Source organism: Phytophthora sojae (assembly GCF_000149755.1).
Source record: "Phytophthora sojae unplaced genomic scaffold PHYSOscaffold_5, whole genome shotgun sequence".
Lineage (NCBI taxonomy): Eukaryota > Oomycota > Peronosporomycetes > Peronosporales > Peronosporaceae > Phytophthora > Phytophthora sojae.
Genome location: NW_009258119.1, coordinates 2,446,214 through 2,469,472, shown reverse-complemented (window position 1 = coordinate 2,469,472; position 23,259 = coordinate 2,446,214). Strand labels below are relative to the sequence as shown.

The 23,259-nt window shown below is 52.1% G+C and overlaps 3 protein-coding genes across 3 annotated transcripts; all 3 read right to left on the bottom strand.

The window, feature by feature from the left end:
- Nucleotides 1-5,650: 5,650 nt before the first annotated feature.
- PHYSODRAFT_286251 (hypothetical protein) lies at nucleotides 5,651-6,862 on the bottom strand (the record flags this gene model as incomplete). Its single annotated transcript, XM_009530567.1, has 1 exon — nucleotides 5,651-6,862. One exon carries the CDS (start codon nucleotides 6,860-6,862, stop codon nucleotides 5,651-5,653), a length of 1,212 nt encoding a protein of 403 aa, XP_009528862.1.
- A 4,495-nt stretch (nucleotides 6,863-11,357) lies between these two features.
- Nucleotides 11,358-18,020, bottom strand: PHYSODRAFT_346539 (hypothetical protein; the record flags this gene model as incomplete). Its single annotated transcript, XM_009530566.1, has 7 exons — nucleotides 11,358-13,752; nucleotides 14,079-14,278; nucleotides 14,945-15,091; nucleotides 15,784-15,858; nucleotides 16,751-17,376; nucleotides 17,579-17,743; nucleotides 17,919-18,020. 7 exons carry the CDS (start codon nucleotides 18,018-18,020, stop codon nucleotides 11,441-11,443), a joined length of 3,627 nt encoding a protein of 1,208 aa, XP_009528861.1. The 3' UTR covers nucleotides 11,358-11,440.
- Nucleotides 18,021-20,803: 2,783 nt separating this feature from the next.
- On the bottom strand, nucleotides 20,804-22,862 carry PHYSODRAFT_301780 (hypothetical protein; the record flags this gene model as incomplete). The annotated part of the gene is made up of 3 exons (XM_009530565.1): nucleotides 20,804-21,797; nucleotides 21,891-22,046; nucleotides 22,117-22,862. The coding sequence occupies 3 exons, from the start codon at nucleotides 22,860-22,862 to the stop codon at nucleotides 20,804-20,806; spliced, it is 1,896 nt and encodes a 631-aa protein (XP_009528860.1).
- Between the last annotated feature and the right edge of the window lie 397 nt (nucleotides 22,863-23,259).

The window sequence follows — 23,259 nt, the reverse complement described above, 5'->3', positions numbered from 1 at the left end:
ATCAGTCTTTCCGTGCTCCGCACGACTGTGGACAAAGATGTCATCGAAGTACGTTTGCGCGTACGCCCGATGGGGCCTGAAGAGCTGCGTCACAAGACGATTAAACGTCGCCGGCGCGTTCGAAAGCCATTGGGGCATTACCAACCACTCCCAGAGCATGCCGCTCGGAGTACTCACCGCAGTGAGAGGAATGTCGCTCGTCCTCATGAGCAATTGGTAATACCCATCGACCAAGTCGAGCGCACTGTACATCGTACATCCTGTCATGTTGTTCTGAAGAACATCCTTCTGAGGGATCGGCGTCTGCGCCGGAATGGTAGCGGCATTCAGCTTGTTGAAAGAATGCACGATACACCACTTGCCATTCGGCTTTCTGACGCAGAACGTCGGCGTAGAGTGTGGAGACTTACTCTCACGCACCACTCCCGCCACGGGCTTCGCACGGAAGAACGCGTCAATGACGTCACACTGCTCCTTCGACAAGGGCCACTGCCTCGTCACGCAGTACTTCGTTCCCGGAACGAGATTGATTTCGTGTCGAACACCTCGATCCGGAGGTAGCCCGAGGGGGGGGCCTTCGAGACTACGCCCTGGTAATCATTTACCACTTGATACAAGGGATCCGACTTGTCCTTCAGAATCGCCGATCCGCTCCGCGTATTCAGCGCCTTCTTGGTGTCTTCCAGGACATCTTCATCCAGAAGCGAAGACGAGTTCAACTCTTCTTCGGGTCGTATGACCACTACCTCAGCCAAGTCTCCAGCCTTCAAGGCTTCGCCGAACTCGGCCAAGGACATTTCGTCCAGCTCCAGCAGAGCAGACAGTGAGGGCAAGTCGTCGACGTTGATACCTCCGTCGACGTCGCCCGTCACTCCATTCACGAGTGTATAGAGCTGATCGCTCTCGCGTGGAGCCTCACCGCTCGGCACGCCCTTCTTGACTCGTGAGATCGCAGATGCCTTGCGTCTCACAGCCAGCGCTTTGCGGCGCTGCCTCCTCTTCATGGACACCGTCCGCTCTGAAGAGCTCCATGATTTCGCGTGCGTCTTGACGCCAGGTGTCACCACCTCGTTCAGCTCCAGGGGGGCTCCAGTGTCTTTACCGACACTCAGTGAAGAGCTGCACGATCCGCGGCCTCCACTCAGTGGATTACGCGCCACCCCACGATCTTCATCCGGGCAAAGCCTCTTGTGCTTCGGCATCGTGCCGACCGCGCTGTCGCTGGCACGCAGCAGGGCGTCGCCCTCAGTCGCATGCCCGCTCAGCGGAATTAGTGCCGCTCCACATCCTTGATCCGGGCAACGCCACTTGTTCTTCGGCATCGTGACGACCGCTCCTTTACTTGAATACAGCAGGGCGTCGCCATCAGACGCACACCCGCTCAGCGGAATTCGTGCCGCTCCACCTGCCGTCCGCGAGCCACGCTCGGAATGCTACACTCAGAGTCCACTAACTCGGAAACTCCGATATCCAGCACACTGACCAACTCGGTCCAGTGCTCGTACCAGAAGCGCTTCTGCTTCCTAGCAGAGGTAGGTTCATGACTCGCCAATGCCCCGCCAGGAGAGAAGTGGGTAGCACCAAGGGTCTTCGACCTCCAATCGATCCAAGGTGGGTGGCGTTCCAGCCACGACATACCATGGATGAGATCATATCTCGAATCGCGGTCTAAGACCAGACAACGTTCCACGCTATCCAAATCCAAAAGCTTCACGCCCAGGTCCACAGGGACCTTAGGCATCGTGACACGAATGCCCGTCGCGAGACGAACAGTGACGATGTCACTCCCGCACTCTACCAGCGCCTCAGTATAAAGCTGACTTCCGTCCATCGTAGAACGCCGGGCGTAGTTACCCGACGCTCCAGAGTCGATCAAAATCGTCCATGGCTTCGTGAAGCCCTTCCCCAAGCTTGAGCAACTAGCAAGCCAGGCTTGCATACACGTTCCATGTTAGACAGTACGGCTCTCTTCGGGGCTAAGTCCTGTCGACCTCCACCTCGCCGAGGATCAATAGAACTTAGTTCTTCCCCAGTAGGTCGCCCCGCGCCTACTGGGACTCCTCGTTTCCCCGAGACGAACCAGAGCCCTGGCTCGAACTCGATGAGCGGCTTGACGAAGCCTGCGCTGAAGGCGCAGCGGACACCCAGCACGAAGTTAACGGGCGTCACCACAGATGAAGCATCTGCGGATACCGCGACGCTGCTCAGCAGCACGAAGCTCGGCTTCTTCGTCTTCAGCGTAGCTGAGGTCCATGGGTTCCGGACTACTCGACGCGCTAGTGTAAGACACATTCCACCCAAGTCTCGACGACTTAAAGTGTGTTCCGCATTCAATGCGACGCTCACAACCTCATCAAAAGAGCTTGGGTGGGTTCGGAACACCTCCGTCCTGGCAACGCCAGTGCGAAGGCCCTCCCTGAACACCGTAACGGTGACTGCCTCTGGCAACGGGTCTGCAGGCATCCCTGCAATGAGAGTTCTCAGCTCTTGGACGTAGTCCACCAACTCCTTATTGCTCTGTCGTGGTCCTCCTCCTCATTTACGCTATCACCCTCAACGAGGCGCCGCACGTAGTGTTGTCCTCTGAATTCAGCAAAGAAAAGTTAGTGTACAAGAAGACAAGCTTCTCGACCTTGTCTGTGGCTAAACGGTAGAGGTGCTTCAACCATACAAACGAAAAGGAGCTCGACATTCTCGCAGCGGCAGCAAAAGAGGTCGGAACAGTGAAAATGAGAGTAGCAATGCGCGTTAGACGGGGGTACTCCGTTTCGCCAAGAAAGAACGCGTTTTCCATCCAAGGACGCAGACGCGCATGGTCGTCGAGTCGTTCGGATGAGTATGTCTTGATGAGAAGTTCTACATTGGGCTGCGATGTCTTAACTGGAAGACGCAAAACGAGGAGTGGAAGAGCAAACCGCTCGGACGGAGGGTTGAAGGGCACACGCGTCGCTATTCCACAGCCTTCTGGTATTCCTATCTCTAACTCCAATCACCGGTAACCTAAAAAAAGGTCCCGCTTACTTTCCGTAAATTAACCGGGGTAAGTCTTACCGGTAAGGGTAAGTGCGAACATTAACCACGGTGCAGCCAAAGTAGTATACGCTATGCAGTTTGAGAAGATCATAGATGGTGTAAAGAATAAGACCTTCGCGTTCAAGGCAGCATACGACTTTTTTGTTAAAGAATTGATGATGAATAGTTACACATAATATAAGCATAAACAAACATGTTGGCCAGATTGAATCTGGCAGATTCACTATGCACTAACTGTTAATTAAACAAATAATTCGCAAACGCTAGTATTAGCAATACTAAGTACATTTAGTGTTTGTGCCAACACTAGGCTCCAATGAATAGTAGTCCCGAGTATTATTCGGTAAAATCCGTTCTTGCATTAAATAGAAGGGAAAATGGATGCAAAACATAAGTGGAAGAAGGTCAAAATGATGCTTGCGAAACGCAAGTACGAATCGCAATTTATCCGCAACAATCAAAAGAGGCGTGTCTTGTACTTTTTTTTATCTATCGAACGCTCTAAAATGTTAAGAGTGACACCGGTCTGCAAAAATTAACCCTATCGCGACCAAGGGGCGCATGATGCGCCCATCGGCATCATTTTTAAAATTGGGTGAACAAAAATCCCTTTCAAAGGGCGCATGGTGCGCCCTTTTGTGATTTGCGTAAACATTTGCATACCGTCTTGTGTAACAGCTAATAAAATGTACATGTTTATGTATCATCCAATACTTAAGTCAAGTCTATTTGGTTGATCGTACACAAAAAACTACCGCATACCACTATCCTATCTCTTACACACTAAAGGTCCAATACCTCGAGTAGGTCCCTTTTGTCAATAGGCGCATGGTGCGCCCATTTGCAAAAAATATAAAGAGAATTGTATGCTATACAAATATAAGACGGTTCGCGATAGAGTTAACTCTATTTTCGGACCCCCAAAATCCCCAATTTTATATGGGGCGTGTGATCTCAATGTTTTACCAATTTTGACGTAATGGATAGAGCATGACTTCTCATTTACTTGATATCTCACTTTTCATTTCAGAATTCTCCCAGCAGACCTATGGTGTTGGAAATTGCCCCCGAGATCTCGCCGCAGCCTGAGCAGCAGCTTGCAGCAAATTGCGTCAAAAGCCAAGGACCAACGGGATCGGCGATGATTGGTTGCGCGGTCCGTGACGCCCCGCCATCTTGACGGGAGTTCGAGATCGGCGGCCGTGAGTGAAGGTCGCAGCACCGTCGCGGATGGCTACGTCCCGAGTTGAAGATGTGGTGCACACCACGTCTCAAGTCGCAGGAGTTTCGCACCTAAGACGCACCTACCTTACGTTCGCGTACCTACGAGTCTTCGGCGACTCTTCGATGGGGACTGTTGGTGCTAGAAGATCCGAAACGGACACGCTTAGACTTAGTGTTTGTATTGGACTATAGGAAAGACAAGATAGAACAGATAAGCCCTTTGGGCAACAACACAGAACAGCTTTTCCTCTCAAGTGACAAGGCCTCAAGCGCACGGTGGACGGCCTGTGTCCAAGGTAATCTTGTAGGGAGGGAGATGCCTGTCGGTGAGCGTGCCTACTAGCATAGTGGTGTGCGTTTACCCCGGCAAGGCCAAGAGAGTAGAAGAAGGGCCGTGTATTGAAGGCGAGTTACCACCGTGTATTGTGTCGCAGCTTAAGTGCTCCCCTTTTGATTCTTACCGTCGGAGAGTTCTCTGACACCCTCGCGAACGGCCTACCAGTGGCCAGGACCCTTCCTTTGGAGGGACCGCGGGGTTATTGCGTGTGAAGAGCACTCCAGTCGTCGCTCGTGACTGGAAGTGCTGGGTTTTGCTGGTGGCCTAAGGAAACCACGGAACATAAGGGGAAACGACCAACCCGAGGAACGGGTGTGAAGCTGGGCCTTTAGGTTCATATTCATTAACCCGACAAGCCTGCTGAGTTATTGCTACTCATCGTGACTCAGTGGGTGTTGTCTTAAGGGATTGTGCCTACATCTACTAGAAAATCGGCGTGTTCCTACACGACAGACCAACCGACCGACCCGCCTTCGTGTGTGAGCGGTGCCTAAAATTTACCTTGGGTGGTGGCGGCGTAAGGCATCTGCTTTTGGCAGCGATGCACGATACTGCTGGGCAGAACTACTCGTGAGGCGGTGTATTCCTACACCTACGCTTCGCGTAGGCTACGGGGAAGGCTGATCTGGCCAGCCGAACATACCTACCATATTTAGTTATAGTGGGGGTGGTACAAAATGGAATGAGTACTTTCCTATCATGGTCATCAATCACTCCATACAAACTTCTTGATAAAGACTTCGCCCTCTCCTTTTTTGGAAACCCCATTATAACTAAACCCACAACAACTAAATAAATACGGTAATAGAATAGCTTTGGCCAAACGCACCTCCGTTGGGGATCAAATGGATGGACAACGGCCTACAAGATTTCGTCCGAGTTGGAGAAAACTACGCTTGATGTCTTTCTTTTTCGCTACGCATACCTAACGAGAACTGTAAAAGTACGCCAAGATTTGTTGAAAACCGCAATTTAAGAGCTTCTTCGGGCCGGAGGCTCGACTTTGTAAGATGAATTCAGGATTTCACTCCTGTCCTTACTCTATCAGTGTACATTTTAGGGATTGAAAGAAAATAGTTTTCCGGGGTGTTCCGCGTCGTACGCCTTGTAGTACGCGCGCCAAATGTCAGCGTCCGGGCTGCTGGTCGATTCCAACTTAAGCACCTTTTTGAAGACGGCATCCGGTGTCTTTCCTTCCGCTATCCACTGCTTGAACTGCGCGGCCTGCAGATTTGTAGCGAGTTTCTCGGTAGAGGGCACCTTCTTGGCCGCTTCCAGCATCGTAGGCAGTTTCTCTCCGTAGCTCTTTGACAGCGCCTGGATCAGTGTCGTCTCGGTGTGCGGGTACTCCTTGTTGAATGCCTTCATGTACTGGACGTACGTCACCAGCAACGGGTCGCTGAACACCTTATCCCCGGCCTTGTCAAGCCCAAGCTTCTTGGTGAAGATGTTCATCGGGTGCGAGGGGTCGTCCATCCAGCTCTTAATGACCTCGTTCTGCAGCTTCTTGGCCCCAGCACTATTGGCGTCGTCTGCCTTTGCCAGCATCGTCAGGAACTCCTTTTCACCACCATAATGTGAACCGACCACCTCCGTCATGGACACCGGTTTGTTGGGGTGCTTCTCGTTGTAAACCTTGAGGTACTTCACCCACGTATCAATGGCCGGGCTATCAAACAGGTCGTCCGCCTTGTTTTCCAGCTTGAGAATCGTGAAAAGATTGTTCGGTTCCGTGTCCAAGCCCTTCCAGAACTTAATGAGACCGTCGTCCAGCTTTGTGGCGATTTCTTTCGTCTCCGGGACTTTCGCCGCGGCCGCCAGTTTATCCACCAATTTGTCTGGACCATAGTGTCCCATCAGTGCGGTTGCCATCTCCTGGTCCGCGTTGCTCTTATCGGCCATGGTCACGTAGGTGGAAAAGGTCTTCCATTGGGTGCTCGTGAACAGATTCGCCCCTGCGTCGTCGAGCTTCGTTAGTTTGATGGCGTCTCTCGCCGACACGGAATCCTTGAGCCAGCCCTTGAGCTGGTTGTTCTCCAAAAAATCGTCTAAGAACTTGATGCTAAACACTCTCTCCTCCTTCTCGTCATCGGCTTTCTCGATCGTCTTGTGGCTCCTCAACAGTCTCTGGGGGCGCTGGTCCGTGGCGATCGATCGACCCGCTGCACGGAAGTCGGGTGTGGCCATCTTGGATTCTGTGGCAGCAGACGCGGCGTCGGTTCTAGCGAGGGGGGCAGCGACCAGCAGCGCGATGTAGTGGACACGCATCGTGGAGCGGAGCTGTGTGCAGTATTCACGCGTGAGGCGATATAACTGAGGCCAGCTGAGCAAAATGGAAAGTGACTGACTGATACCAAACCAAAAGAAACGATTCTACGAACAGCAAATCTGCTGCAAAAACTTGAACTGTTTGAGGAACGGAGCAGGTGCTGGAGAGGCAAGCACCTGATCCTTCAAAATGCACCGAGTCCCGCTCACTTGGCATACTGAACTATAGATAGCGGAGGTCTCCTGTTTGGAGTCGCAGTTTTTGTGCGGCAAAACCGATCCCAAGATTGGTCAGAGCCTAGCGCGCCAAGACTCTCCTGCAAGTTGCAGGCTGCAACAGGCGATCAAGTCATGCGAGAGTCTCCCAAATCCGGAAAGACTGCCGGGCAAGCGCACTCTCATGCTCTAGATCTGGCAATGTGTGCAGAAAAAACACCGAGTGCCTCATTCAAGGTTCCCGAGGGTGCCTCCATTCCAGTCTAAGGGGAGGATTCTAATCCGGAAGTGTACCAATGAAATGGCACCACAAAATTTGGGCAGCTATTATGTAGCGCCGATAAATAGCAGGATTATTGTGCTTTGCAAGTATTTCACCGACCACTTTAGACGCTAAATGTGGCAAAGCGTGCTCCTAAATGTGTGTGAAAAAACGATACACGACCTGCTAAAATGATGCATAAATCCTCTCGGAGAGAACCTCTCCTCATACATATATCGACTTGGAGGAGCCAGTCAAGTGCCATAGTACACCAACGTTCATGATCCCAGCACCCCCACCCTCTTATGCATAATATCCGTGTGTCTAGGTGCTTGTAGATAAGGGCCGTCAGAATTGCTGCTTCACAGCCCCAATTGCACTTTCAAAAGTGCAGTTGTGGCGCTTTTAGCGTAATTATAGGCCTCCACCCATTTATGCACCTCGATTTCTCGTAAATCTAGCAGGTGGTCGTTATAAATACAGCAAATTTCGCCCCATATTGCCAAAATCATTGCAAAGTACAATAATATAGATCAGTGAAATAGAGGCGAAGCTTTGGTCTGGGAGGGCAGTGTAGACTTCCTTTGTGCGCCTAAATTTACAAACGTGAAGTTTGGTGACAGTTTCAAACCCTGGTGTAGCGCCTTTAAAAAATGGCGAAGTTGCCGCGCAAAAGACACGAAAGAACTTAAAGGCGCGCTCGGCCGGGGGCTTTGCCCCCGGCCGAGCACGTTGATCCAGCTATACAAATTTACACAAGAAGGATTCATGGGGTTTAGTCAATTTACAGACGCAGGAAAGAGTGCAATCCGTTAGTTGTTATTTCAATGATTTTGAGTAAATGTTAGCTTAAAACGAGAAAATGAAGCTATCCTTGTTATGATTTTCCGAATAAATTCCATAAATTGATGAACTGTTCACACTACGTGTGTGGTACACACCACGGATACGGTCGACATTCGCGGAACAACCAGCCACGAAATGTACAAACTTTGTGATGTTACGGTAGCTATAGTCTGTGGACTATGGACTCAGGCGACACTTGCCAATTAACGTTGGAGGAGGGGGCTGAAATAAAATTTGTTAGGCTGTTCAGCCAGCTAAAGCTGTCCTCCCAGTATTAATGTCAAATAGAAGGCCACTTTTACTGGAAGGACAGCTTTAGCTGGTTGAGCGCCTTTAAGTTCTTTCGTGTCTTTTGCGTGGCAACTTCGCCATTTTTTTAAAGGCGGTACACCAGGGTTTTAAAACTTGCCACCAACTTTCATGTTACATAATTCTTGCCTACCCTACGTTTATAAATTTAGGCACACAAAGGAAGTCTTCACTGTCCTCCCAGACCAAAGCTTTGCCTCTAGACCACCTGTAGCGCCGATAAAAGTCGGTACACGGTAGTCTTATACAATAGCCACTTACAATACCCAACAAGCGAAGTTTAAGTCAAGGTGCATGATTTTTTAACAGAAGGTCCCGCTAAGAGGGAACACATTTTGAGGGGAACACAGAAAAACACATAATGCGGAATTAGTCGGGTTTTAACGCATTGAGGTGCTCTATCTTGCTTTGGCAATGCAGTGCATGTAGCAAGCGCCCTGGTAGTAACTCTGTTTGAAGTCATTTGTAGAGATTACGGATTTGTAGACATTTCAATTTGGTACATGGTACCAATACTGGGTTTGGACCTCCCCCCTCATAAATCAAACGGAGCTCGGCGAGCGGAGGACAGGGTTCAAAGTTACCCGGGTTTTCCAAGCGAGGTGGGTGGGTTATGGGTTTTAGTTTACCTAACCCCATTTGGACGTTCTACAACACAAAACCCGTGATAACCGATCTCCAAACCTTTACCTTATAATTTACGGCACAATTTGATCGTATATATTGCACTTCAATATACGTTTTTAGAATTAACCCATAACCCAAGAATTCGTAGGCCGGGGTGGGTGGGTGGGTAACCCCGGGGTTGCCCAACCCACAATTACCCTACTGGGAACCCTGGCGGAGGATGAAGGGCGAGCTGCGCAGCAGCGTTACATAGCTAAGGTAAGAGAGCGTTGCAGGCCCTTAAGGGTGCTGATCGACGTGATCAGCCCGATGGGCGCTAACACGGACGTGAAGTCACTGCTGTCCAAGGACGTAGGCAGGATGGCCGACTTCGCGATCAACCTGGTGGGAGGGAAGGTGGGGGGGAAGCTGCCCCGCTCTTGAACCGTGTTTCGATTTTTTGAAAATCGGTTCACAGAGCACACGGCAATCACTCGAGGCGCGTTGGTGTAGCGCCTGTGGTCGCCAGATAGCACAGATAGCTTACATTAGATTAGCATAGTGTTTAGTTTGAGATAGCGAACTGGCGAACGATACCAGTTGCATGCAAGCTTCAGTAAAACCGCAATTAGTTTTTTTTCCGACTTTCACCGTTTTGGGCTCATTTTGTTCCCTTCTTAGCGGGATCCTGTTAATACTAGATTTTATATTACCGTGGAGATATCATTCTCTGTTACAGTATGCGTACGGCACTGTGCTTCGCTCACTTCGTATTGCTGCTGCTGGTTTTCTTGACACGAATGCAATGTCTGCATAAAGTATATGTAGTGCTAATTATCTTTACTTAGTATATTACATTACCAAGCAATGCACGATGCGCGGCGGGTGCTACTTAATCGCGAGTACACTTCACTGACTTCCGAGTAATTTCACATAAACCTTATTCTTGACTTAGGAAAGGCGCCACGTCCGGCATTGCCACCCTGGATGAGACCGAAGGAAGACACGGCATGAATGTATCTGGGGGAGTAACGCATCGAACCACTTATGCGGATGTAAGGAAGCCAGTTGAGAATTTAAACTTTATCCAGCAGAAAACATCAGACAAGTTGCCCTAAAGGGCTAATAGCACGTTATTTACGTTCGTGAATGCCATGCCGACATTCAACGTTCTTAGAGCGGAGTCAGTAGCTGGAAGCTAACGCAACGCACGAGTTCAAAAGAGGTATATGTACTCGAAAGTCCGAGTATAGTACTCTTTACTCGAAAGTCCGCGAAATGTACTCGAAAATAAGGACGGCCCATGCGCGGCAACTTCGCATAGAATAGTTAAAGCTGCTACAATCCATGTATGCATTGATTTGCATCCGCGCATCGCTGATCTAGCTCAAGGGTCTGGTACTCTTCAAAGTGTTCATTAATTTGTAGTGCCGCAATATTTTCACGTTGGGGTCAAGGGGGCTCAAAAGCTGTACCAGGGGCGATTGCGACCCGTCTCTCGGTTGCAATCGCTTCGCTGACTTCAGTACTTGACTGAAGCACGCTATCGCGCATACACAGACAGTGATGCACCCTGCAAGTTTCAAGAACGATATCCGTCCTTACTATTGGCCCATGGGATACCAGACCACGAGAGCATGAGAAGAGAGCGACGCTTTCAGCGTACCCGGATGCTGCTCCTTCGGAAGGTGAAGAAGGTCTACTATCGGTATTAAGCTTGATTTAGCAAGCATGTCATGTCGTATAATTCGCATAGCAGCATTTGTAGACGAGCTGCAACCACATGCAGAATTGTCTACTGTAGACTACAGTGTATACATGTACTGTAGACCGCTCGGCCAAATCTCAAGGATTATATCGTGGCTCTTACGTTAACTTAGCATGAGGTGATCGGATCGTTCTTCTGCAGCTCACCAAGTTGCGTTTGGCACGTGATCTGCTACTGTAACGTTGTTCTTCCGATATTTATGCGTCTTATAAATATTTTCGGTTGTGTGGGTATTGAAAAAGTATAGCGAGGCAACAGGGAATGTGTGCTCTTCATGTTGTTTGACTAGTGTACTCCGCTACCATGTTAGCGATTTTCACAAGACACGGACCCATTGTGAGTACTGTTGTAAACGCGTTTGTATGGTTACTGCTCCAATGGCTGCTCAGCGAACCATTACCACGTCCGCACCACCATATAAGGATTTCCTGGTGTAGGGATGAAGAACTTTTCGCACCGACATGTTAGATTCACAATGCAGCCTTCGTGTATGCGCCAAATTGCATTTACTTTTATTTACTGGCTGCTACTGGCCATGAGTACTCTACACGAAAGAGATCGCAGTATCAGCTCACTCAACCGAAATCAGCAAAGGCTTGGCAGTCTTTGCGTTCTTCACGAGTTCCTCGTCGTATGCCGGGTTCGCCTTCACGACAATGGACTGGCCGGCAGCAACGGAACCATCAAGCAGCTTGACAGCCATGGGGTTCAGCACCTGTTGCTGAATGAGACGCTTCAGCGGACGCGCTCCGTAGAGTGGGCTATATCCAGCGTCCGCCAGCCAGTCCTCCGCCTCAGGCTCCACCTTCATCGTCAATTCCTTCTCCTCCAGCAGCTCGTCTACCTGGCGCAGCTGCAGGTCCACGATCGAGCGGATATCCTCTCTCTTCAGGCGGTTGAACAGCACAAGCTCGTCAATACGGTTGAGGAACTCAGGCGCGTAGTGAGAGCGCACGACGTTCAACACTTCGCCCTCCGCCACGGAACTCGGCGAGCCTTCGGGTAGTCCAGCCAGGATATCGGAGCCCAGGTTGCTTGTCAGAATGATCACCGTGTTGCGGAAGTCCACCACGCGACCTTGTGAGTCGGTCAGACGGCCTTCATCCAGCACCTGCAGCAAAATGTTGCTCACGTCGCGATGCGCCTTCTCAAACTCGTCGAAGAGAACGACCTGGTAGGGGCGGCGGCGTACAGCTTCTGTAAGCTGTCCTCCTTCCTCGTAGCCAATGTAGCCCGGGGCGGCGCCGATCAGACGACTGACGTTGTATTTCTCCATGTACTCGGACATGTCAATGCGGGTAAGGGCTTGTGGGGTCTGGAACAGGAACTCCGACAACGACTTGGTCAACTCCGTCTTACCGACACCAGTAGGACCCAAGAACATAAACACACCCAGCGGGCGGTTGTGCGCGTGAAGTCCTGCACGCGCAAGACGCACGCAGTTGCTTACAGCCTTCACCGCCTCTTCCTGACCGATCACATGCAGGTTGAGGTGGTCCTCCATCTTAAGCAGTCGCTGTTTCTCACCTTCCATCAGAGTCGAGGCCGGGATGCCAGTGGTCTGCGCCACAACCTCAGCGACGTGGTCAGACGTCACCGCATCTCCCAGCGACGTTCTGCTCTTCTTCGTCGACTTTTTCAACTCCTCCTCCTCCTGCTCTTCATGCGCCACCTCAGCCTCCAGCTTCGGGATAACCGAGTGCATCAATTCTCCAGCCTTCGCGTAGTTGCCAGTGTTCTGTGCCGCCACCAAATCTCGGCGCGCCTCCTCCAACTTGCGCTTGGCTTGCTGCATCTCCTCAAGCTTGTGCTTCTCCGCGTTCCACTCGTCCATCAACGCCCGCAGCTCCTCGGACGCCTTCTTCACTTCCTCCTCCAATGCAGCCATGCGCTTCTTGGACGCCGCGTCCGTTTCCTTGCGTAGCGCTTCAATCTCAATGCGTCGCAGGATGATCTCCCTGTCCAGCTTTTCAATAGGTTCAGGTTTGCTCTCCTGCTGCAGCCTCAGACGCGACGCGGCCTCATCCATTAGGTCAATGGCTTTGTCCGGCATCTTGCGCTCCGTCAGGTACCTGTTGGCCAGCGTGGCGGCCGCCACGAGCGCGCTGTCAGCGATCCTGACGCCGTGGTGCACCTCGTACTTCTCCTTCAGCCCTCTCAGAATCGTCACCGTGTCTTCCACACTCGGCTCCGAGATGATCACGGGCTGGAAGCGTCTGGCCAGCGCCGCGTCCCTCTCAATGTACTTCCTGTACTCGTCCAGCGTCGTGGCGCCCATGCAGTGCAGCGCGCCGCGGGCCAGCGCCGGCTTCAACATATTGGCCGCGTCCGTGGAGCCTTCGTTGCCTCCGGCGCCCACGAGCGTGTGCAGCTCGTCGATAAAGAGAATGACCTTGCCCTGGCTGTCGTCCACGTCCTTGAGCACGGCCTTGAGCCGCTCCTCGAACTCGCCGCGGAACTTGGCGCCGGCCACGAGCGCCGCCAGGTCCAGCGCCACCACCTTCTTGTCTTTCAGGCTGTCGGGCACCTCGCCGAGCGCGATGCGCTGCGCCAGGCCCTCAGCCACCGCCGTCTTGCCCACGCCCGGCTCGCCGATCAGGATCGGGTTGTTCTTGGTGCGGCGCGACAGGATCTGCGTGGCGCGGCGGATGGCGTCCTCGCGCCCGATCACGGGGTCCAGGGCGCCGGCCTTGGCGATCTCCGTCAGGTCGCGGCCGAACTTCTTGAGGCTCTCGCCCTGCGGCACGTTCTCCGGGTTGATCCACGGCTGCGACTGGCCCATGGACGCCAGGCCGCGGCGCGCGAGCTGCAGCGAGCGCGGCGTCGGGCGCAGGGTGGCGCGGGACAGCGCGAGCATTGATTCGAGAGTGTTGGTCTTGAGCGCTTGAAGGCAATTTGCCGACTGACACGCATGAACAGAGTTGAAGAGGGAGAAGTATCTTGAATGTTGGGGGAGAGGAGCCAATCATGAGGACGGACTCCAGAATATTCGACGAGGCGGCCAATGAGAGGGCGAGTAGAATGTTCGAGGCCGTTTATTTTGGGGTTTGGACAAGATGTATTCTGGTGCAAAAGTTTCGAAAAGGCCTAAATCTCTATTCCCAGTGGTATCTACACTCTTTCCGGGTCGTTGGCTCAAACGCTCCGATGTGGCGTGGCCGAAGCGATGCTAGCGGTTGATCTACGTCGTTTTCTCCATCAGGTGATACTTGTTGAAGACTTCAACTTGAAGTCCTTCAGGTACAACTTCCAGAGCTTCCAGTTCGCGTCGGTCTTCTCCTTCACATTCCTCAACTTGGCCACGACGATCGGCTGCTTCTCAGCGAAGATGAACTGCTTGAGCATCTCAGTCTCTAACTTGGTAGCCAATTCCTTGGTGCTCGGGTTCTTCTTCGCGCCTTGAACCGCTCTCCAATCCCATCGATTATTGTAAGTCGTTGCCAACAGCGTACGTTGAACATTCTTGCCGGGGAAAGCTTTGGGTGCGTACTGTAGTTCCGCTTGAATAAAACGTCGGCCACTGGAACCGAGCCACCCGCTGGAACGAACAATCCACTGTTTTGTGTTGCTGTGCGCGATGATGCTGTCCAGCGGATCGCTTTTTTACACTGTCAAATATTGTAAACAGAGCGTGCATCAGAAGCAAACGTATATTGAGTTGTGGAGGGGACAAACTCGTGTGCCCTGCTTACTACAGGACTTGGCCCAAGCTATCTGTGAGAATGTCGGCCTGAATGATGGGCTGCCTTCCTACCACAGCGGCGACAGCTTCCATTCCATAACTCCGTCGTCGTGCCACGTCACTCCTCTTCGCTGTCTTCGCCATTGCCTCCGCAAGCGGTATGCCGCGGGCAGCCACAGAGACGCGCTTGTGAATGGAGTCCACCCACTCTCTTAACGAAAAAATGTCTTTGCAAAAGCGCCATGAATTCGGGCGGATGAAATCCGCTGGAATATGCTCGAATTTCAGCTAGAATTGCATGCAGTACGCGCCAGCGGATCGGCCATTCCGCTGCAATGCAAATTCCGCTGGAATTGGCCCCATTCCGCTGGAATTTTGTTGTGTAGTACTCACCCTTTGTTGAAGTCGTCCATGAACTTCATCCAGTAGAGGAACATGGGGTCCTTGAACAGCCTTACTGTCCACACCCGCTTGAGCTTTAGCATGTCGAAAGCATGATCGGGCGCGTTGGGGCAGCCATCCAGTCCTTGAAGAGCACAGCTTCCATTCGCTTCGCAGCAGCGGCAGAGCTTTGGACCTTCTCTGCTGCAAGAATCATCTTGACCACGTCGAAGTCGGATTAAGCTTATTTCTGTTACTAAAAAGGATGGAATCCGCTACTCCGCTAAAAATCGGATGCCTTTCGCTACAATGCCTTTCGCTACTATAAATAGAAACGAGTACATGGTGCTTAGAAACGGTAGTGAGCGGTTGCGAGGAGCGTAGCCGCAGCAAACCCGCGCGGAGTGCCCGCGAAGCAGGGTCGCGCGGTATTTGCGGAGGCGGGCCCAGCGACAAGCATTCCAGCGAACCGACCTGTTGCCGCACACTCGGAGTTAGTTTTCTTTATGCGGGGGTCTGGGGGTGCAACCAGGGTTCGAAAAGTGGGATAAAGGTTTTGGGGTTTTGGGTTTTTCAAAACACCCGCCCACCCGTTGAATCAAAATGGCGGGTAATTTGGGATTTTAAATAGAATGAGCACTGAAGACTATTTAAGGGGTCCTAAGAAACGAGGACTTACCTCGACGCGTCTTCAAGACAGCCTACATACTTCATTTCCTAAATGGTGTTCATCTTCCCCCGGTGCATGGCCCCCTTTCGACATGCGGCGTCCCTCAGACGTCACATTGGGACCCCCATCTGCTTCGCCCGCCAGTTTCCCGACCTGGGTGCAGCCATACGCCGAGGCCTACGCAGCCAGCGTCGTCGCGAAAGACGCGTAGAACAGCAACAAGAGCCGCAGCGTGTCGCGCAGCCGGATGCTCAGCCTGAACATCAGGCATTCACAACGGGGCGCAATCAACTCCAACCACCTCTTCAACAGACGGCTCCTCAAGTCTCAGACCAGGAAGCCGTGACCAGCACGTGGGCGAACAAGGCCAGCAAGACAACAGGTGCCCCATATGCTGGGGGTCCGTGGTTGAACCAAGGAACTGCGGGCGGTGTGGCAACGTCTTTTGCCGTACGTGCATTAATGAACACATCGACTTGCGCGGGATTCGCGCGACGTGCCCTATGTGCCGTCACCCGGTGTTCCCGGCGGCACTGCGCGCCTTGCAAGAGCGCCAGCGTCGCCACGTACCGGCGTATCGACGTGCTCCGCCTGCAGACGAATGGGCGACGAGAAACTCATGTCGAGGGGAGGGGCTTGGGCGGGAGAGGTGATGGAAGTGTTCAAATTGAAAACTGAGCCTACAAAGCCAACGGCTTGCCCGCTCTTTCTGTCCTTAGGACTTGACACGGTATAGTTAAGGCTTGGAGAGAGCGCTAGCATGCAAATTTGCGTGAGAAATGGAGAGCGAGCCACGGCAAACCGCGGTTTAGAGTGTTTGACAGGATTTTATTAAGGAAACAGTATCGAGGACGGTCTCAGCTAGCCCGGTTCCCGATAAGGAACCACGACGTCATCGGGTCCTAAAAAACAAAACCTAAACCCACCCACCCACTGGTCTTATCAAACCCACCCGGACAAATCTCAAAACATGGGTTTTGCCGAACCCTGGGTGCAACCCCCAGTACACTTAGGGAAGCACTTCACATGGCTCCATCTATTTCTATCCGGTTTCTTAATCGCACATAACCCCGCGAATAGTAGCGGATTGCATCTCACCTAAGCTATGTATGTTTTCCATCCGTTTTTGTATAACAAGTAAGCCGCACCCGTCGAAGTCCTTATAGTGAGCGCGTACGATCCAGCCCGTTGTCATTTTTGAGGCCAAATTCTTGGCGTGGTATGCGTCCGTAAACTTGGTGAACGTCGTGTACAGCGGGCTAGTGAGAAACTTGTCCCCGGTCTTGTCAAGGTTCAGCAGCTTGAAGACGCTATCCGGAAGTTTCCTGCTGCTGCTCAACCAATGCTGGATCTGGGCGGTCTCCAGATTTGTGGCGGTACTCTTGGTCGCCTCCGCCTTCTTCGCTGCATCATGCATCTTGGCTACAGCTTCATCGCCGAAGTGGCTCGTTAGCACCGCGATCAGCGTTGCTTCCTTTGAAGGGTTTTCCTTGTTGAAGATCTTCAGATAGTTGGTATAAGTGTTAAGGAGGGGGCTGGTCAATACATCGTCCAATGAGTCGTCCAGTTTCAGCAGCTTGAATACATCGTCTGGGGTTTTACCGAGCCACGTCTGGAGCTGCGTCGCCTCGACTCTCTTAAGGATTTCCGATTTGCTTCCCGTGTTCTTGGCCGCAAGAATCATCCGAGCCAGAGCGTCGTCGCTGTGGTGGGCTGTTAGCGTTGCGTACAATGTCGTCTTTTGTGCAGGTTTCTCCTTGTTGAAGAGCTGCAGCTACGTGTTCAAAGTGTTAAGCAGAGGACTCGTGAGAAGGTCGTCTCCTGCTTTGTCCAGCTTGAGCAGCTTAAACACGAGTCAGCAGTGTTACCCTCAGCCAGCCACCTCTGTATCTGCGCCGTTTCCAGCCTTGTAGCAATCCCCACTGTCTCCTCGACCTTCTTCGCTGCTAGCAGAATCTTTGTTAGCGCTTCGTCACCGTAGTGAGCGTCAGCGTCGCGATGGCTGAAGTCTCTTTTCCGGTCTTTGAAGTTAAATCGTCCGCGTAATTAAGCCAAGCGATGAACTGCGGGTTATCGAACAGCTTATCACCTGTCTTGGGTAGCTGCATTCGGATGATGAAGACGTCGTCGATGGATTTCTCCTTTGTTGAGCCATTTCGCGAGTTTTTCCGTCGAAACGGTAGTCACAATGGATTTGGCTTGCTCGACGACGGAGGTGGGAACTCCTATTCTCTCTTCGTCTTCGGCGCGGAACACCCCCAGGATTCTTGAGGTGGGTACTGCGTTCTGTTTCACATTGTATGAACGTGGGAGCACCTGGAACTTGGGGTTGATTGCGGCGCCATTATGTCCCAACGACGCATCAGCGTTTACCAAGACCGCAACTGCGAAAAGTAGAGTTTTGTAGCCCACGCGCATGCTTGGGCTTGTGGGCTGGCGGGCAAATTGCGGACTGAACTGAAGCCTGCTGACTTCGGAGAGTGTTTGGAAGGTGCATAATCTACGTATGTATTACTCGGTTGACTATCTATCCTATCATCCGCCCACATCAAATAATCATGCACAACTAATCACATGTGAAAGAATTGTGCCTTTCACGTATTTTGGCGGGTGAGCTGTAGATTCAGGCGTAATTAGAGTCATAATAGGGCGATCAACGCTTATTTAGTGCTAATTCTGCCTAAGATTGTGAGCGCTTCCCCTAACACCCGCAATCAGCATTTGAGAGCCAATCGACGGAGATACGAGCAGAATGGCATGGATTGGCAGGTAGGAAACCGCCAATCGCTCTGTTTCCGCCTAACAAAGGCTGGATTAGCTTATTCCGCCTTAACTCGGCCTCACCATCGCCGCTCCTAATTCGGCCACGGAGGGACGACCCGGAATTAACATGGGAATTAGCTAACTCGGGACATAATTAAGGTCGATAAGGGATTAGAGTTATGCCAGAATTATCACGGCAGAATAAGTGAAAGGCACAATAGAGGCTGCACCTCTTATCACTAACCTACGCCTCTAGCAAACAATAAAACCATGCTCATGATACACAAACTGTTAATCGACTTCTGAAGGAATGATATTCTCTGTTCCGCCATATCCGAAAACGAATCTCCATCTGGAACATAGGAATTGATAACGGTCTCAACCAATGCCGTGACAAAATATGTCCCATGCAGTACAGGCACTGCTTTGACTGTACGTGGCTCCGAAATGCTCTCTACATATGTATGTATTGTTAGGACGATAGTCTCCCTTCAAGAGAAGGCAGAATTGAAGGGCCACAACGACAGCGCTGTGGCACTAATAAGCTTTGCTGTAGGCTCAAGTTGGCGCGCGCTGAAGTCCAGCGGATTGTCCAGTGCTTGGCGAGTTTTGCTCCTATTACAGGAGTAAAAACCTTGGTCATCGTGTGCATGTGATTACTACGCAATACTTAGTACTAGTACGTACAACACATCTGAGATTTTAATCTTAAAAAATTCGTGCTTTGCACGAGCCAAAACAGAACTACACACAGACGCCACCGCCACCACACAGACAACGGATAGCCTTCCGCTCTGCAGATTGTTTCGAGGTGAAGCTCTGTGCGATGGTGTAGAACTTCATGTTGGAAAAAGAGGTCAGAGCATGCCGCAGCAGGCTGCGTATTCCTTGCAGTGTTCATGTGCGTACCATAACCTGCTGCACGCTGTCCCTGAGCCACAACATCAGCTCACTCATGGAGCTACTCCGTGAAACTGTGGTATATCCGTACGAGATTTTACAGGTGTAGCTTTCAATTAAAATAGTACAGGTACTACTGTAGTAGTAACGTTATGTCTTTGAATGCGTTGTTGTCGACGAGCCCAGATATCACCCGTTTAGTATGAGCACCTACCTACGGTCCACTTCATTCACCAACGCCCAGTTATGTCGAGCACTTTTTCATATTGCAATACCGAATTCCTTTTGTCGAGGCACACAGCCTGATTCGGTGATATAGGTGGCGATTTTCGTGTCCTGGTTAACTGAGTCGGCACAACATTTTGGTATAAGGAAGTCGATTTCATACAAATGTCAAGTCAAGTACAAATGATGATGTGTGATATAAATGCTTCCATGCACACAAAGCTTCCCGATTCGAAAATACTGGCTAAATGGGGCTGTATGCCTTGACAAAAGGAATGCGGTACTACCCACATGCGTGCAAGCCGATTGCCAAAAAAAACACCGTTAGCGACGAAGTTCCTAGGCTAGCAGCCACCCTCTCATGAAGTTCGTAAGCTTGAGATCGTGTCCAAGATTACGGCTAAGGTCAAGACCTACCTAGGTAGGGCTAACACTCTTAAGATCAAGTTTAAGATCGTAAACTTGGGCACGATCTCTAGTTTACGAGGTTCATGAGGGAGTTGGTCGGCTACACTCCACGACAAAAAGGTATGGACACCACCAAAAGTGGCTGTAACTTCGTCATTTTTTATTGTTTTAAGGTGCGGTTTGGACTAGAGTTGCAGAACACGCTGATAAAGATCTGCACGCTGCTAACACGCGCGCTTTTGCGCTTCTTCATGTAGCTCACATACAAATCACTGATTCTGCCCAGGTGACAAAACTTATGGACAGCTAATCCCCATACAAAATCCAATATAAACCAAAACCCCTTACAAATGATACGACTTGGACTTGTCTTCACTATACCTCAATACTGAGCCATATATCATCCATACAAAGTCCAAGTCGTATCATTTGTAAGGGGTTTTGGTTAATATAGGATTTTGTATGGGGATTAGCTGTCCTTAGTTTTGTCACCTGGGCAGAATCAGTGATTTGTATGTGAGCTACATGAAGAAGCGCAAAAGCGCGCGTGTTAGCAGCGTGCAGATCTTTATCAGCGTGTTCTGCAACTCTAGTCCAAACCGCACCTTAAAACGATAAAAAATGACGAAGTTACAGCCACTTTTGGTGGTGTCCATATCTTTTTGTCGTGGAGTGTAATACATGTACTGTAGTGTTTTTTGTTTTGTTTTCACGGTCTTGAGATCGTGCCCAGACTGGACTCCAGTTACTGGAGCAATGTGGGCGAGTTCCATTTTCATGGGGTCCTATGGATATTGACGGACAGAAATATCCAAAATTTGAATGGAAGCTTTTCTTTTGTTCACATAACGCAATGGCCTCTCATACGCATGGATTATATTAGGGTCACACACCCCATCGACTCCTTAATGAGCGTGGTTGCACGTTTTGCACTTCTTGTTCCAGATCTGGGTCGTGTGGGCCTGGAACATAGGGCAGTTGCAGAGTCTGCACGCCCCCATTACGGACGAGCGGCGCTGTTGCTCTTCCTTGTGGTCCTCGATTCCTCGCATCGCATTGTCGATCGCCTCGTACAATGGACGCGCCGCTGCTGGCTGCTCCACAAATCCACTGAGCAGTTCGCTGGGCTGCAAGTCACGTCCGTAGAACTTCCGGTTCAGGTCCGAACGCGCAGCCAGGATGGCTCCCTGCAGGGAAATGCCGGCAAACAGTCCCTTGCTCTGCGAATAGCTGTAGTTGGCGTTGAGCCCACTCGTGCTGGCGGCGGCAGCTGCTTGCGCTGATCGACCGTACGGGCCAACGGCCACATCCAGTCCAGCGCCGAGGTTCACCTGAGGCTTGTGGAACACCTTGACCGCTCCCTCTGACCCGAGGATAATCATGACCTCCACCAGTTCTCCTCCGAGCTCAAACCCGCCGCTGAGTCCGAAGGTGCCAATAGCCGATGGAGCTGACCACGATCCGTCTGGAAGCTTGGCCACAACCAGACCCGTGCCGATCTTGCCTGAGACAAGGAAACCAGCCTTGAGCACAGTCATAACTGCAAGACCATGTGCCTTCTGCAAGAACGCAACGGGGATGGAACGGTCGGCGGACGCGCCCCAGTCATTACGGAAGAAGTTGCCGATGATGTCCGCCGCGTTGCAGCACTCCTTGTTCAGCGAGCTGGAGAACGGCACGTGGAACCGGCCGCGGGCCTCGTGGATGTTGTCGGTCTGTGACTGCGCGTAGGTAGCCACCAACTCATCTTGAAGTGGGTGAAGCTCTGGGGCGCACTGGATGCACACGCGCTGTGGGACTGACGGGTCGTAATTCTTGGCTCCGTCAATCTGCTTTCCGGGCGGAACCAGCAGTCGCACGGGAGAGCACGAGCTGCAGATGAAAAGCCCGCACATACGGCTACATATTCCCAATTAACAGCACCAATTCAGACGCGTCAGTAACCTACAAAAAGACAAGTCACTTCTTCTACAACGACCGAGAGCTCCGCACCATTGGTGTCGGCGCTTGGTTACGTCGAAGCGCACGTTGCACACGTCGCAGTTGGGGTGGTCGGCGTAGCGGTTGTTCAGGATCCCCTTGCTCTGCGCCCCGTTGTTGGCGCTCATAGTCGAGTCGCTGCGGAACGAGTCCGCCATGCTCGAGTTCCTGCTCCTTCATCCACACAAACCCATCAGTAAAATAGTACGATAGTAAATAAAAGCCTGTGATCTCTCACCTGTTGGAGAACGCTGACGGTCTTCCACCGCTGCCTCCGAACGCCGCTGCTCGCTGCTGCGCGTTGTAGTCCACGAGCTCCTTGCGTCTGTCGTCATCGGGCACGAGTCTCGCCAGCGTGGGGACGAAGCTCCTCGTCCCTTCAGCTCCGAGCTCCGCCACCAGCGACGCGTAGAAGGACTGCACGTCCATCTCGCGCAGTCCGTAGCGGCGGCAGTTCTGCTTGAACTCCTTGACGCCGCGCTCGTTGTTGCCTCCTTTCGAGGCGCGGATGGTGGTCACGCACTTGTCGTAGTACTGCTGCGCCTCAGCTCCAGTGGCTGCGGGTGGGACGGGGTCGGACACGGCGGCCACGGGGATGGCGGCGGGGGGCGAGTTGGCGCTGGAGCTGCTGTTGCTGCTGCTGCGGTTGAAGCTGTTGCGGAAGGCGCTGGGCACCGACTTGCGCACGTAGGGCTGCGCCTGCTGCGCGTACTGCGCCACGGGGGGCGGAGGAGGCGGCTGCGAGTTGAAGCTGCCGCGCGGGTCGTGCTGGTACGAGTTGCCTCCGTAGGGCGAGTTCTCGCTGCGGAAGGCGCTGGCTACGGCTGTGGCGGCGCCTTGGTAGGCGGCGGGGGCGACGAAGGAGGCGGAGGGGGCAGCGGAGGCGGAGGCCGCGCCGTCGTCGTCGGTGTAGCGCGTGCCGCACTCGGAGCAGAACTTGCCGCCCGTGCTCTTGGCGCCGCACTCAGCGCAGAACTTGGCCATGCTCAGGGGCTGACGTTGCGGACGGGGGCGCTTTCGGTAGTGATGCGATGGCCGGTCGGTCGAGTTGCGTTGGTTGATTTTCCTGGAAATGGGTAAATGGGCGAGGGAATTGGGCAGATGGCGTAATCCGAGTGGGGCGGGATGTCGCAAATGGAGGCAGTGGATTAGCTGGAGGTTGTTGAAGGGAGTTTGTATGGGACACCGATAAAATCGCGGATTTAGCAGAGGTTTTATGGCAGATGGTTTGGGTACTGTCCCTTCGACTATGTTCCACCCTCTGGCAAAAGTGCCCAAAGTGTCCAAATTCGTTTGACTGGCATCTGGTGGTGGGTTAACTCGGGCTGGTTGTTGACTTTTTTTTTTTTGGGGGGGGGGGGGGTGCGACTCGCTTCAAGGT